General features: G+C 34.8%; 1 protein-coding gene across 1 annotated transcript in view; it reads right to left on the bottom strand.

Moving 5' to 3' along the window:
- TANC2 (tetratricopeptide repeat, ankyrin repeat and coiled-coil containing 2) overlaps positions 1–16,106 on the bottom strand; it is a 272,846-nt gene that overhangs the window by 212,896 nt on the left and 43,844 nt on the right. The window contains exon 2 of the mRNA XM_028157430.2: positions 14,924–15,017. Coding sequence (XP_028013231.2) covers positions 14,924–14,990 — 67 coding nt within the window. The 5' untranslated portion in view covers positions 14,991–15,017. The remainder of the gene's footprint in view (positions 1–14,923; positions 15,018–16,106) is intronic.

Here is a 16,106-nt window from a genome sequence, read left to right as displayed (position 1 = left end):
AATTTAAATACTCGTTCCTGCTCACAGTAATTTTCCCTCCCCCAGATTCTGTAAATGAGGTTGACCTATTATTGTTTAAGTATAAGAATTTTCAAATTTTAATAGAATGAACTACAAGTGTATTTTAAATATTTTCTGTAAAATTATAAAAGGGTTGGATACTGTAATTTACAACTATATTCCAGCAGACCATCTAGCCAAGAATGATAAATAAATAAAAAGCTAACATATATTGTTCTTACATCTCAAGGGTGTTTCTAATAGCTAGCAGACAGCAAACAATTCTCCACCTGTTTTGACTTTCAATAGGCTGCTGTTTGAATGTCTGTAACAACGTGCCCTCACTGAGCATCACTGAAGTCTTAGCTGACACATTATCTAATGCAATTTTAATGATGAAGGGTAGAGCCAAAGAGTTCCGATTAGTGTCCTGTTCTTCAGAACTCCTTTCCAACACATACTCCCTTCCCCCCACACAAGTCCTATTCATCCATTATTAATAAGTTCTGAAATTATATTATTCATTAACCCATTATATCACTTATCATAAAATCCCTTTTAGGGTTCCCTTGCAATTCATATAATAATACTATTTTAAAAGTTTGTTAACTTAAGAGAATATAACACTCTCTTGAAGTAACAATAAGCAAAAAAAAAAAAAGAAAAGAAAAAAAAAAGGCTAAGAGGAAAAAATAACCCGCAAGGAAATAAACTGCTCAAAGATTAGAATTGCTGAAGTGCTTTAACAACTTCAATTTCTCTTCCAAACCCCTCCCCATCTCCAAGGCTTATTTGTGTTTTTACTGTGATGCCAACTAACCATCCAGGCTGCTGTAAAGCCTCTGGTTAGAATGGATTTCAAGGCTGCCGTGTCTTGTGAGGAACCAATCAGATTTCTTTGTTTCATCTGCAACATTCCATCAGGGTTATATAACATTTTAGATACATAAAGCATCCTAATAATTATAGCATATTTCAATCTATGGTTAGCAATCTATGGCCACTAAATCTGGCACAAAATCCCATCATGATTCTTCTGTGTTATTCAATAAAAGCAAAGGAAAATAGTATAGAAGAGAGGATAATTTGTTTTCTCTTGGGTGAGAAGAGAGAGTGGATTTGCATTGTTAAAAGAAATAGTTTTTGAAAATATAGAATATGAGCAATTTGCAGACTACTAAGATTAATGCTGATTCTCATTATTTCTGTCTACAGTAAAGTGGGTGAGTTAACCCAACACAGTGGCAAACAGCCATAGAGTTGTTAATTCTTATCACACACAACATGTCAGTAGTATAGAATAAAACATTACAAATAGATTTTAAACTCTGGTTTAATATTTTGCAATTTTTTTTTAAAGCACAGAAAAACTCAATGAAGCATTTTAAGTGACTGGACAAACATTTTCTCAAATAAGAAAATCTTAACTTTAAATGTCATACCCCAATTTAACACCTAAAATACTAACCAAAAAATAGTATGCCAGCAGCATTGCTACCTATATGATCAGAATACTTGCAATACACTTGACTGGAAATATATATATATATATATAAATATATATATATATATACATACACACATACACACACATACACACACACACACACACACATATCAGAGTTAATGCTGCATAACTTAAATATAGTTGTTCTGTGCTATTAATACAGAACTCAGATTTTTAAGAATACATTAAGCTGGAACCTGTGAATCTAGTATTTTCTTTCTTTTTACAACTCAAAAGCATCCCACATATGATGGTTCAAATCAGCACAGGATTAAAATAGTGCCTGAATGCATAAAAAACCTGAATCTGTTGGGTGTGGCTTAAGTAAATATATCTTGTTTCAACTGGACAGCTCCCCAGTAATATGCTGCCACCGAAACCCAAAATATATGAGTACATAACTAAAGTGCTTTCTGGGAGGGGGTGGGAAACTAAACCTCCATGTTTTTCTCTACTTTGTGTTCAATTGTTTCTTATACTGTACTTCTAAAATCACAAAATGTCTTAAGTGAGCATTACTCAAAAAACCAAGGAAAGAGAAATTTTAATTGTCCTACTTTCCTTATTTTATACTCACTGTCTACAACGTGGCCATTCTTACAAACATTTTGCTTTCATAAAAGAGGTAATCATTTAAGTCATGACTATGTGCAATGCGAACTCACTGCATTATAGTCATCAATAAAATATAAGTGCCAACTCCAGTGTTCATTCTACTTATTTGCCACCTCACCAGAGAATGCTCTACTAATGCTCTCTACTATTATAAAATGAACAATATAAGAGACATTGATAGGAGCTGTGACAAATGTGTAACAGAGAAAATATAAAATCTGTAAGTACTTTTTAAAAAAGTCTAGTATTAATAGGAAAATCCTTCACATATATGCAAATGTGTGTACATGTATACACATTACACATATACATGTAGTACAAATAAAAAACTATTCATAAGCTACCATGCATGCATTTATTAATGCTACACATGCAATTTACCCGAAACCTCTATGTATTAGAAGCCATGCAGATTTCAAAACTATACATTTTCATTCTTAAATGGCCACAATCAAATATTAAAACAGCTAAGCATATCTGACATACTGAACTATATCCAAGCTTTTAATCTCGTTAAACAGTTTCCTCTGCCATTCAGTATAGCAAACCCACCTTTGAGTCATATTGACGGTTATTTTTTTCCCATGCCCTGAAATTGCTGCACCATTTTGTTTGTCTTCTGGACAGTGGAAAATTCAGCAGAACAGCAGTGAAGGAGTGTACTGGAGTCAGCAGAGGCAGTGCCAGCCTCCTACTGCAGTCTGTATATTGAACGCACTCAAACCCACAGGTGCCTACGTAAAATCCTCCAGCTGCAGCCTGCAACTTAATGTTTCCTTCAGCAGCAGATCTGTATGCTAGTTTCACTTTGCTTTAACCCAATAAATGAACAGGATGCATAACAATGTGCCATCTTTTAAAAATGAATTTTACATAAAATAATAACATAGAAATAGTCTCTATTAAGTAGCCAAAAATGAATGACTTTTAGAATCTGAAGTATAATCACAACTTATGAAGATTCAGAAGGATAATTGCCAAAAGAGAAACTCATTTCTAACATTTTATAAATTCTAAATTGATAATTTAATTTTTTCAAGAAAGAATGACATTAAAAACTAACATGTGACTGTCTTACATCTGCTTGCACAGCTTATGAAAGTAATTTTTTCAAATAACACAGTATATCATGTATAAATGCAGAAAGAGGTCTGCCTCTAACCATACCTTTTCATTAACAAATAAACCATTTATAAGAAGAAAATATGGAACTGATATGTTAAAAGGCAAAGTGAATCTACATAAACCAATTTTCGAAAACTGACAGATGAAACAAGAAACAGAGACTCACCATCCTTTCATATAAACTTCAAACATATACACTCTTATCCTACCAGAATTAGAGAATTTTAAAACTCTTAGAAACTTTAAAGAAGACAAATAAGTCTAACTCTAATTTTTTAGATGAACAATTTAAGGACCACAAAAGTTAAGGCTAAACTACCTTTCTCAAGGTCATGTAGCTGGTCAGTAGCAAACCTTGATCTTCTCATTCTAAACACACCTTTTAATAAATAAATAAGAATTACTGAAATTCACCTAAGACTAAACAGTAACCTGAATATTTCTATAACTATAAAAAAACTAAGTCTGTGGTTTAAAAACCTTTACAAAAAAGAAATATCCAAGCCCAAATGGTTTCAATGAATTCTACTGCTACCAAATATTAAAAAAACACCAATTTTACACAAAATCTCTCATTAGATGACATTACTCTAATACAGTAAAAGTAGATCAGATCATTAAAAAAAAAAAACCCACTACAGCCCTATATCCCTCATGAACATAGAAACAAAAATCCTCAACAAAACATTAGCAAATCAGATCCAGTAATGTACACACACACTCTCTCTCTCACACACACACTATGACCAAGAGGGGTTTATCCTCCTAGGAATGCTAAGTTAATTAAATATTTGGAAATCATTCAATGTAATCCAACATATTAATGGTTCAAAGAAGAAAAAGCACATGATCAGATCACTTGATGTAGAAAAAGCATTTAAACAAAATTCTAGATCCATTCATGATTAAAAATTAGAAATACAGAAAAATTACCTCAACTTGATAAAAAAAAATCTACCATCAACATCAATCATCCTTAGTGGTCCAAGACTGACAAGAATACTGACTCTCACCACTCTTAGACACCATCTTACTAGAAACCAGTCAGTTCGTACAGACTGAAGAGGAAGAAATAAAACTGACTATTCTCAGAAGACATTATTGTCCACTTTAAAAATTCAAAGGAATCTACCAAAAACAAACAAAACAAAACAGAAAACTCTCAGAACTTCATGAGTTTAGCATGGTCATAGTACAAAGTCAAAAAAACAATAATCAATCATAGTTTTATATATATTTATACACTAGCAGTAGACAATTAAAAGCAAAAACTTTAAAAATACTACCAACAATAGCTTTTTTAAAAAATGTTAAACATGATTATTGATTTCAGAGAGGAAGGAAGAAGGAGAGAGAGATAGAAACATCAATGATGAGAGAGACTCATTGATCGGCTGCCTCCTGCATGCCCCTCACTGGGGATCGAGCCCACAACCCGGGCATGTGCCCTTGACCAGAATTGAACCTGGGGCTCTTCAGTCTACAGGTTGACGCTCTATCCACTGACCCAAACCAGCTAGGGCCAACAATAGTTTTTAAAAAGGAAATACTTAAGTATAAATCTAACAAAACAAATACAATGTATGCTGGAACTACAAAATGCTGACGACATCAAATAAGACTCACATAAATGGAAACACATATGTTTATACACTGAAAGACCCAATATGATAAAGATTTCAATTCTATTCCAATTGACCGAGAGATTTAATGCAATTCCAAGCAATATTCCAGAGGGTGTGTTTTTTTTATAGATATACAGTTTAAAATTTATATGGAAAGTCAAAAGATTTAAAATAGTTAAAACAGCCCTAGCCAAGAGGGAGAGGGAAAAAGGAGAGGGGAGAGGAGAGAAAGGAGAGGGGAAAGGAGGAGGGAAGAGGGGGAGCAGGGGAGAGGGGAGAAGTGGGGGGAGGGGAAAGGGAGAGAAACATTGATCAGTTGCCTCCCACATGTGCCTCCAACCAGGGATTGAACATGAAACCTTGGTATGTGCCCTGACCAGGAACTGAACCTGTCATGCTTTGTCACACAGGATGCTGCTCCAACCACTGAACCAACCAGCCAGGGCTCCATGGTTTGTGTTTTTTTTAATTGTTTTAAATATATAATCTTGGATTAATAAATTAAAGACAACTTTATCAGGGGAACTTTAATCTACTAAGAAATCACTATTTTAAATTTCAAGCAACTTGTACAAGTTGAGGATAGGGAGCAACTAAATAGAAAATGAAAATTACTTCCTTTAAATTGGAAAGAATTATATAGTCACAAAAGGGCTTGTACTGACAGCATGAACCCTACATAGCTTTCTCTGGCTTCCTTCTTCAGCAACATAGATGGAAACAATAAACTATGAAAGTAGATAATCATGGAAATAAATCTTAAGGGCGAAATACTGCAGTGCATTGCTAAAAGGGTTGATAACATTAAATTGTCCTGAAGTCCAGAGGAAGTATAATCCCAAAGCTCAAACAAAGGTAAATTAGAAAGGACTCAGAAGAATGGAAAGAAACCATGGAGTTAATAAATTACATTTGAAAGCAGAATTTAGTTCAAAAGATAATTTCTCTGGATAATTATTCATTTAATATATGATCATTTTGTACCTAATATGGGTGTGGAATAATGCAATGTCACATCAGCCAGTCTCTCTAGCCAGAAATTTCAGAACTAATTATTGCCTTCATTCTTTCCTTTTCCTTGCCACTCTAGTAACTAAATCCTTTCTATTTTACCTCAAAAATATCTTCCTTGTGTATCCTCTTTACTCCTTTAGCCTTTTCATCGTCTCTTAGATTCTACTCATCACAGTCCATTTCATATACTGATGACAGTCCATTTTATATAATGATGCCAGAGTTACCTTCCTTAAAATGTCATTCATTCATGAAACAATATTACTGAGTGCTTACTATGTGCCAGTCTGGTGCTAAAAATACAGTGGAAAAGTGAATGTATTATAGTTGGAAAGACAGATAACAAAACAGACAAACAAGATAAATAATAAGATAGTGATAATTGCAAGAGTCACAATATAAGAGGGGGGACAAAATAAAAGGACAAATATAAAAAAGGGGCTAAAGTCTTAAATCTTAGCCAGGAAAGACCTCAAGGAGGTGACTTCTCAATTAAGTCCCCAATGAAGAAAGGAAGCTAATGTTCCAGGCTAAGGGCACAACAAGCATAAAACTCCTAAAGCAGAAGGCTGATATGGCTGAAAAAAAGTGAACAAGAGTTACTTTTACAGGAAATGAAGTCAAAGGTAATCAGGAACAGTCCTGGCCAGGTAGGTGGCTCAGTTGGTTGGAGCACTGTCCCAGGTAACAAAAGGTTGCAAGCTCTATTCCTGGTCAGGGCACATACCTAGGTTGCATGTTCGCTCCTGGGTCCGGGCAGGTACAGGAGGCAACAGATCAATGTCTCTCTCTCTCTCTCTCTCGCTCTCTCTCTCTCTCTCTCTCGCTCTCGCTCTCGCTCTCTCTTTCTCCTCCTTCCTCTCTCACTCTAAAATCAATTAAAAAAAACATATCCTCAGGTGAGAATTTTTTTTAAATGGTTAAAAGGGTGAACTTCAAACTTGGCCGGTGCTCAGTGGTTAGAGGGTCAGCCCACAGACCAAAGGGTTGAGAGTACAATTCTCAGTCAAGGGCATGTACCTCGGTTTTGGGTTCAATCCCAGACCCCGGCTGGGGCACATGTGGGAGGAAAACAATCAATGTGTCTCTCTCATATTGATTCTTCTCTCTCTTTCTCCCTCCTCTCTCCCTTCCACTTTGTCTGAAAATCAATGGAAAATATATTCTTGGGTGAGAATTTAAAAAAAAAGAAGGTGAATTTCATGTTATATATATTTTAACACAATAAAAAGCTTTAAAATAAATCAATCCATGGCCTGTGATACCAGTGCAACAGTAAACAGTACATCATTCCTACCTGAGATAAGCTTATAAAGAAACCTTAGAAAACACACGAGGAAATGATCCATCATGAACAAGTCATATTAAACACAAAAGGATCCGCACCTCAAGCATTTAAGGCAGGCGTCCTCAAACTACGGCGCGCGGGCCACATGCGGGTGTTTTTGCTGTTTTGTTCTTTTACTTCAAAATAAGATATGTGCAGTGTGCATAGGAATTTGTTCATAGTTTTTTTTTAAACTATAGTCCGGCCCTCCAACGGTCTGAGGGACAGTGAACTGGCCCCCTGTTTAAAAAGTTTGAGGACCCCTGATTTAAGGTAATACAATGATGCAAGAAAACATAAAATCTAACATCTCCATTATATCTCCAGCTCAGGTCTCAATCAAGGGCAGACCCTGATTATCTGAAAAATTAAAAGGTATCTTTTGGTCATAATGGAAATGTATCCTACAATGCCTTGGATAGTTCCACAAAATGAAGTAGCAATAATGCTCCTACCTCAATAATACCATGGTTTTCCTGGCTCTCTGTCCTAGACATATCTAGTCTAACTATGTGACCACATAATTATAGTTAGTTTTAATACCTTATAAGTCATACCCTCCACCAAAATCAGTTGTTTTTCTCATCGCTGATTATTCTCATTTATTCTTTTCCCTTACTTGGTGAAAGAAATAGACATACAAGTCCAAGAAGTACACAGAGTCCCAAACAAGATAAATCCAAAGAGGCCCACACCAAGACACATCATAATTAAAATACCAAAGGTTAAAGACAGAGAATCCTAAAAGCAGCAAAAGAAAGCAATTAGTTACCTACAAGGGTACTCCCATAAGACTGTCAGCTGATTTCTCAACAGAAACTTTGCAGGCCAGAAGGGAGCAGCAAGAAATATTCAAAGTGATGAACAGCAAGGACCTACAAACAAGATTACTCTACCCAGCAAAGCTATCATTTAGAATTGAAGGTCAGATAGGAAGCTTCCCAGGCAAGGAAAAGCTAAAGGAGTTCATCACCACCAAACCAGTATTACATGAAATGTTAAAGGGTATTCTTTATGACGAAGAATGAAAAAAAAGAGATAAAAAATATAAATAATACAATAGCAATAAATAGGTATCTATCAACAATTGAATCTAAAAATTAAAATAAACAAGAAGAACAGATTCATAGATACAGAGAACATTTTGATGGTTGCCAGATGGGAGGGGTGTTAGGGGAACAGGTGAAAAAAGTAAAGGGATTTAGCAGAAGTACAAATTAGTAGTTATAGTATAGTCATGGGGGTATAAAGTACACATAGGGAATAATGTCAATAATCTATCTATAATAATAAAAGCATAATATGCTAATTAGACTGGGCGTCCTTCTGGACGACCTTCTGGAGAAAGCCAGGGCTATGAGAGCCAAGGCAGCCGCCACAGTGAGGAGGGGGGGAGGGGCGAGGGGGCGGGGGGGGCTGAGGTAGAGGAGGCAGCCGCTGCGGTGGCAGGGGCAGAGCCCCTTGCATGAATTTCATGCATCGGGCCTCTAGTATTCTAATAACTATTCATGGTATCAGGTGGGTATAAGATTTTGGGGGGATGATCACTTAGTAAGTTTTAAAATGTCTAGTAACTGGGGTATACAACTGAAACTATTATATATCAATAGTAATGGAAAAGTAAAAAATGACTTGAAAAAGAAAATTTACTTTATGTGTAAACCCAGAAGAAATATGATATGTCTTTCCATTTGTCCAACTCCAATTAGGTTTCTCAAGTTTCATGGGAATTTGATGGTTATTATCATTGTGAATGTAATTTTTTCCTCATTTACATTTCTAATCAGTAAATACTGGTAAAGCTGAAAGTACCAATCACCTTGCCAAGTTATATTATTGTCTCTACTAGATATTTACTAGATTCTCTGGGATTTTCACCTCATTTTAAAATAAAGATGACTGTTTTTTCATTTCCAATGTTTATACCAGTCATTTTATTTTCTTGTCCTAATTGTATACTAGAACCTTCCAAACAATTATGAAAAAGTGTGGTAACAGGAGAAATCTCTAAAGGTTTCTGTTTTAAGAACTGGCCGCTACATTTCCTTATTTAGTATGATGTTTAGATGTTGGATTAGGTGAAAATTTTTCATTATATTTAAAGCACCCTTTTCTATTTTAATGGCTGCTCAGTTTTATAAAATGCTTTTTTTCAAATAGAATGATACAATAATGTAGTTTTTAATTTTTTTCTAATTTAAAAACTTCTGTTAATGTTTTAATATAGAAACATCTTTGCACTCCTGGAATAAATTCTACTTGTTGCAGTACCTTATCAGCATTTATATTTAACTATAAGTTTTACTCGCTTTGCTTGCTTTTCATTCTGCATCTCCTGCCTTCCTCACATTTATTTTTTATTTTGCTAGAAGACGACTTCTAGCAAAATAATTGGTTAGTACTTTTATTTTGCTCCTAACAGCTGTGTTATACTTAGGGTACTTTCTGAGTTCTTGAATACCTGAAATTGACAGTATTTTTCCCCCTCATACCTAAATGATGCTTTACCAAAACAATGAGAAAATGATACCAAATAATGACATTACTTATATCAAAGAAGCACATTTGAACTTTTATTACTTGCACTAGAGGCCCAGTGCATGAAATTCATGCATGATGGAGGAGGGATCCCCTCAGCACAGCCTGCACCCTCTCCAATCTAGAACCCCTCACTGCCGGCAGTCAGACATCTCTCTCACAATCCAGGACCGCTGGCTCCTAATTGCTCACCTGCCTACCTGCCTGATTGCCCCTAACTGCCCCCCCCTGCCAGCCTTATCACCCCTAACCGCCTCTGCCTGCCAGCCTGGTTGCCCCCAACTGACCCCCCTGTCGACCTGGTCGCCCCCCAACTGCCCCTCTGCTGGCCTAGTTGCCCCCAACTGCCCCCCCTGCTGGCCTAGTTGCCCCACACAGCCTGCTGTTCAGTCATTTGGTTGTCCCTCACTATCCCCCCTGCCGGCCATGATCCAAAGTTAATATAAGAACAAAATAGTCATCCAATTACTCATTAATGACTACAGAAAAAACTGTAATGATAAAAACATTAATGATGTCATTCCACAAATACACTTTTCTTTTTAAGATACAATTTATTTGTGTTTGAAATTCTTGCTTTGGAGTATGTTTGAAAAAACATACTGCTTCTCTACAAATAGGGTTCTTTCCATACAAAATATAAATCACTATTTCATTTATACTCTAAATTATAAACATTAGACAAGAAAAACCACAGAGAAAAATAAATACTAGAATAAGACACTCCCAAATCCTTATTGATATCATTAACTACCTAGTAAATCCAAGGAATTAGCTTTAATGCTACAGAGCTTTGACATGTGTAGAATTAATGATATGATATCTACTAAAGCAGTAGTCAAAAGTCTAGAATACATTAATTTGTAACTGCTAAAGCACAAAGTTTTTAAAATATTCTTTTTGTTGATTTCAGAGGAAGGACAGAAACATCAATGATAAGAGAAAATCACTGATCAGCTGCCTCCTTCACTCCCCCTGCTGGGGATCGAGCCTGAAACCCGGCATGTGCCCTGACTGGGAATCATGATCTCTTGGTTCATAGGTCAATGCTCAACCATGGAGCCAAATCGGCCATACTCAAGTAATTTTTTTTTAAAGTGAGTGAGCAAGAAGGTGGCATGAGGGAGAGGGGAAAACAGAGTGTGCGTGTTTGTATATAGAGAGAATGATAAAGCAAATGCAGTGAAAAGTAAATAATCTGTGAATCTGTGGAGTTCTTTATACTATTGTTGCAACCTTTCAATAAGCATAAAATTATTTCTAATTTTTAAAAAATTAAACTAGCAAATGGAAAGAAGTTTAAGAACTGAAATACATAAAAACTAAAATTAAGAACTGAATATGGCTAAGAATAGTGAAGACTGAATTCATGACTGTAAGATATGTCAAAATAAAATACCCAGCATAAACTAAAGCACAGAGACAAAAGGATAGAAAGAGAATATAAGAGACATAGTTGATATGCATATGGTCTACCAAATGTATAGAAAGAAGAGAGAAAAATTTTTTAATTGAAAATTTGAAGAGAGAATAGATAATTGCTTTCAAAACTGTAAAAGACATCAAGCCACAGATTCAAGATACCCTACAAACATAAATAAATAGAAGAAAAACAAGGATAGGTAAAAAGAAAAACACTCCTAGGCACATCAATATAAATCTAGAAAACTAAAAACAAAGAGAAAAAGAGATAGCTTGCCTTTAAAGAGACAACAATTAAGCTGACAGTTGACTTCTCACCAGAAATAATTCAAGAAGCCAGAAGACAATGAACAATATTTGAAAGAAATAAACTGCCAATCTAGAATTCTACTCCCAGCAAAAATATTCTGCAAGAAGTAAAGGAAAAATAAAGGCATTTTCAGATATACAAAATTAAAGGAAATTTGCCACAAGAAAATCCCAACTAAAGGAAATTATAAAGGGTGTTTTCCAGACAAAAAGAAAGGTTATACCATCTAGAAAATGAGGGATGGAGGAAAGAATGAAAATCAATGAAAAGGTCAATATTGGGTAAATCTAAATAATAGTGGCCACATAAAACAACAATATTAATGTCTTGTGGAGTTTAAAATACATATAGGTGAAAAGAATCTGAAGTTCTTTCATTGTCCAAGAAGAGGGTAAAAGTACTAATTGAAATCAAACTGATTGATGTTTAAATCTTTAAGGTAACCACTGAAAGAATTATAATAGCATATAATTTCCAAGTCTATAGGGGGAGATAGAAAATAATAAAAAATATTTTGACCAATCCAAAATAAAGCATGAAAAGGGAGAGGGGGGAAAAAAGCATAGAACAGGTAGGACAAGAAGAAAGCACATAGTAATATGTTATATTTAAACCTAAATATAACATTGGTTGAATTAGTACAGATGAACCAATATTACCCTTAAAAGACTTGTCTGAATGAATAAAAAAGGAAACTCAACTATATGCTACTAACAGTATAAAATATAGAAATGTTTCAAGTAAAAGAATGGAACAAATCATATCTTGCAAACACCAATCAAAAGAAAGCTGGGATAGTCATCCTAATATCAGACAAAATCAACTTTCAGACAAAAGGCAATATTAGAAATAAAGAGGGACATTTCATTATTGTAAAATAGTCATTTCAACAGGAAGAGATAACAATTCCAAGTTTCAATGGATATAATAAGATAGCTTCCATATGCATAAAGCCAAAGTGTCAGGAACTAGGAGAAACAGTTCCACAATTATAGTGTGAGATTTAATCAAATAATATTTGATTAAATATTATTTCTTAATAATATTTCTCAAATAATATTTTTTAAAAATAAGTGAGCATATAAGTGAGGATATAAAATATTAACCAAATTGACCTACATGGCACCCAACTGCAGAATCCACATTATTTTCAGGTGCATCCAGAACATTCACCAAATTTGATCATATGCTGAGCTGTAAGGCAAATCTCAAAAAATATTTTAAAAATAATTGAAATAAGCGAATATTCTAGAAAAATTGATTGTACTGTACAAAGAGCTGTTCTTAAAGTGTTAACAAAAATTTTTATTTGCAGTTCATCTCATGGTAAAATTGCGTAACATGTAATGAACCTAAAGCAGTCATATTTTAGCGCAAAAAATTAAAATTTAAAAGCTATCAAGACTACATTATAAAATTTCCAAAAGCCTCCTAATATTTAAATTAAAAAAGGGGGGGGGGAGGGATAGTAGAAGAATATCATGTAAGGAAAAATATCCTGTAAGTAAATTACATCTAGAAAATTTTTACTTTAGAAAATTAACTTTCATTTGTAATGCTAACAGCAAGACACCCATGAAAAACACACATGGTGTCAAAACAAGCCAGAGGAAAATCATTTGGGCAAAAATAAAAAAGGATCCCAAGTCAAATTTATAGAAAATATTCCTTTATTAACTTTTGGTCGAGAATATGTTTGTATATTTTCAGAAAACAACTCCAAGACCATGTGGATTCCTGCAACAGAGAGGAATTGACAGGACTGCTCCAGCCATGAAGACAGAAGAAAAACAGTGCAGAGATGGAAGACGCTGACGACGCCTTGCCATACTAGCAGACAGCAGCTGTGCGTCACTGAAGGTTGTCCAGATCCAAACCAGAGATGGTCAGACCTGCATCACCACCATTTGTCCACCATCCAGAACCGAAATATCATTGCTGACATGTACACATAAGGAACTGTTTGACATTGAAATTGGGACTCAAAAGAACTGTTGGCCCAGAAAGAAACTCACTACAGACTTATTCATTTGCCTCTCAGCATAAAACCATTATGGCTTGTCTCATTTTCGGTTCTTATAAGTGTATTTCTTGTATCACATGATCTCATGCATCTAGGGGAAATAATGAACAACATAAACTGATGAACAAAAACAGACCCGGAGACAGGGAAGCATAAATCTGACTGTCAAACCTCAGAGGGAAGGTAGGGGTGGGTGGGGGAAAGGGAGAGAGATCAACCAAAGGACTTGTATGCATGCATATAAGCCTAACCAGTGGTCACGGACAACAGGGGGGTGGGGGCATACGTGGGGAGGGGTTTGGGATGGGAATGGGGGGATGAGGACAATTATGTGATATCATAATCAATAAAGAAATTTAAAAAAAAATAAAGACAAGAGTAGATCAGGTAAAAAAAAATAATAATAATATAGGATAAGTTCTCTGATAACAGTACAGTCAAGCTATGTTAATAATAAGATAACCAGGAAACTATCAACTGTTTAGAAATTAACAATTATCCTTTAAATATCTATGGGTCAAGAAGAAATCACAAGGGGAGTTAAAAACAGTTTTAAATGAATGATAATGAATATACTACCAATGTAAATTTGTAAAATGCAGAAAAATAAGAAAATTGAAAATATTAAAAGAATATAATAAATATCTACAACCCATTAACAGAAATCATTCAGTATATTTTTCTTCACTATTTCTCCCAATATATAAATTTTAGGTTTATTTTTATCATGAAAGCCCAGGAACTACTTTGTTCTTTAAAAAATATTTATAAACTTGATTGTAGTGACTGCAGAAATCTTCAATTTATATTTCACTTTCTATATAACCCTTTAAGGACAGTTCCTATTTTTATAGTCTCAATCCCCAGAGTGTCTAGGGCTAAAATAATTTCACATGTTAATCCAAAAAGTAAATTTAGGTCTAAATGTTTTTAATAAGTAGTGCACAGAAGTATTACTCTTTCACATATTAGAAGTAAATATTTCTCTTCACATATTTTTCTTTTACCTGATTGTTCCTGGTAAGTATTCAAGTGTTCCTACCTCTTAACCCTTTGCACTCGCTTGCTTTTTTCTCGATTCCTTTATTCTACTCGGGATTTAATTTTTTAAATACCCCAGATTTTACAAAGCACAGCAGTAGAATAAAAAACTGGAGTTTCTTTTCATACAAACTTATTTATTAGGATTTTTTTATATTTCAAATTATTGATACATTCAAAGAGTAATTTTAATCTCGACATCCGAGTGCAAAAGGTTAACAGAGTATAATAGCCTATAGGAATATAAACTTTCTTTTTTTCTAAATTAAATAAGCCATTTAATAAACAAATAAAGTGTTATAGTATTAATTCAGATCCCTAATAGAACTCACTTTTCTAAAATATCATACCAAATAAATGTAGTCTAGTCACTTACCACTTGATCTGTTTTTACGACTTGATTTCCCTCCAGTAAGAAGCATCTTGAGACTATTCCGAAACATGGTTGTGCTATTCTGGTACTCACAAAACTACAAAATAAAATGTGGGAAAATACGTTAGGAAACTCGATTTTCTATTCAAAATTCAGAATTAATTTTTCTATTTTGTTGTTTAAAGTATTACAAATAGTAGTACATATAGTAGTACATATGTCTCCTTTTTTTTTTTCTTCCCATTGGCCTTCCCTGGCCTCCCCTACCCCCCAGTACATGCTCTCACTCCCCACCCCATTGGTTATGCTTATATTTTAAATGCACTATAAGGAATTAACTATGTTTAAAAACATAGTACAAAAATTATAACCAAATGACAAAAACATTTAATTAATTAATTAATATTAATTTAATGTATAAACATTTCCTCACAAGTATATTATAATACTTTGAGTACCCTAAGAGATAAAGGTAGCACCCTGGCCGGTGTGGCTCAGTTGGTTGAACTTTTGCCCCAGGCCCCAGGAGGTGGCCGGTTCAACTGCCCGTCAGGGCACATGCCCAGGTGCAGGCTCAATCCCCAGTAGGGGTGTGCAGGAGGCAGCAAATTGATATTTCTATCTCTCTCTCTCTGAAATCTTTCTCTTTCTCTTTTTAAACATATTTTTAAAAAGAGAAAGATAAAGGTAGCTATCACTGAGGGTACAGAGAAACAGAAAAGAGAATGAGGTAGCTATAAATAGTCTACCTTTTTCTTTTTTTAAATATATTTTATTGATTTTTTACAGAGAGCAAGGGAGAGGGATAGAGAGTTAGAAACATCGATGAGAGAGAAACATCGGTCAGCTGCCTCCTGCACACCCCCTACTGGGGATGTGCCCGCAACCAAGGTACATGCCCTTGACCGGAATCGAAACCTGGGACCCTTGAGTCCACAGGCCGACGCTCCATCAACTGAGCCTAACCGGTTAGGGCCAGTCTACCTTTTTCATTTGACTCTCCAATTTTCCCATATTTACCAATTTTCCAACACAGACACCTAAAGGTTTAAGAGTCTAGAAACTTACAGCCACTGCAGATTTTCCATTGGTCAAGCCAGAATTCTACCTCACAAGACTACTGATATACATGAATCAGTGCCTTTCCTCTTTATTTCCCACTCCTATCAAAAAAAAAAAAAATCTT

This window comes from Eptesicus fuscus, chromosome 20 (genome assembly GCF_027574615.1).
Source record: "Eptesicus fuscus isolate TK198812 chromosome 20, DD_ASM_mEF_20220401, whole genome shotgun sequence".
NCBI lineage: Eukaryota > Metazoa > Chordata > Mammalia > Chiroptera > Vespertilionidae > Eptesicus > Eptesicus fuscus.
The sequence above is the reverse complement of the archived record's forward strand: the minus strand, read 5'-3'. Positions and strand labels throughout refer to the sequence as shown.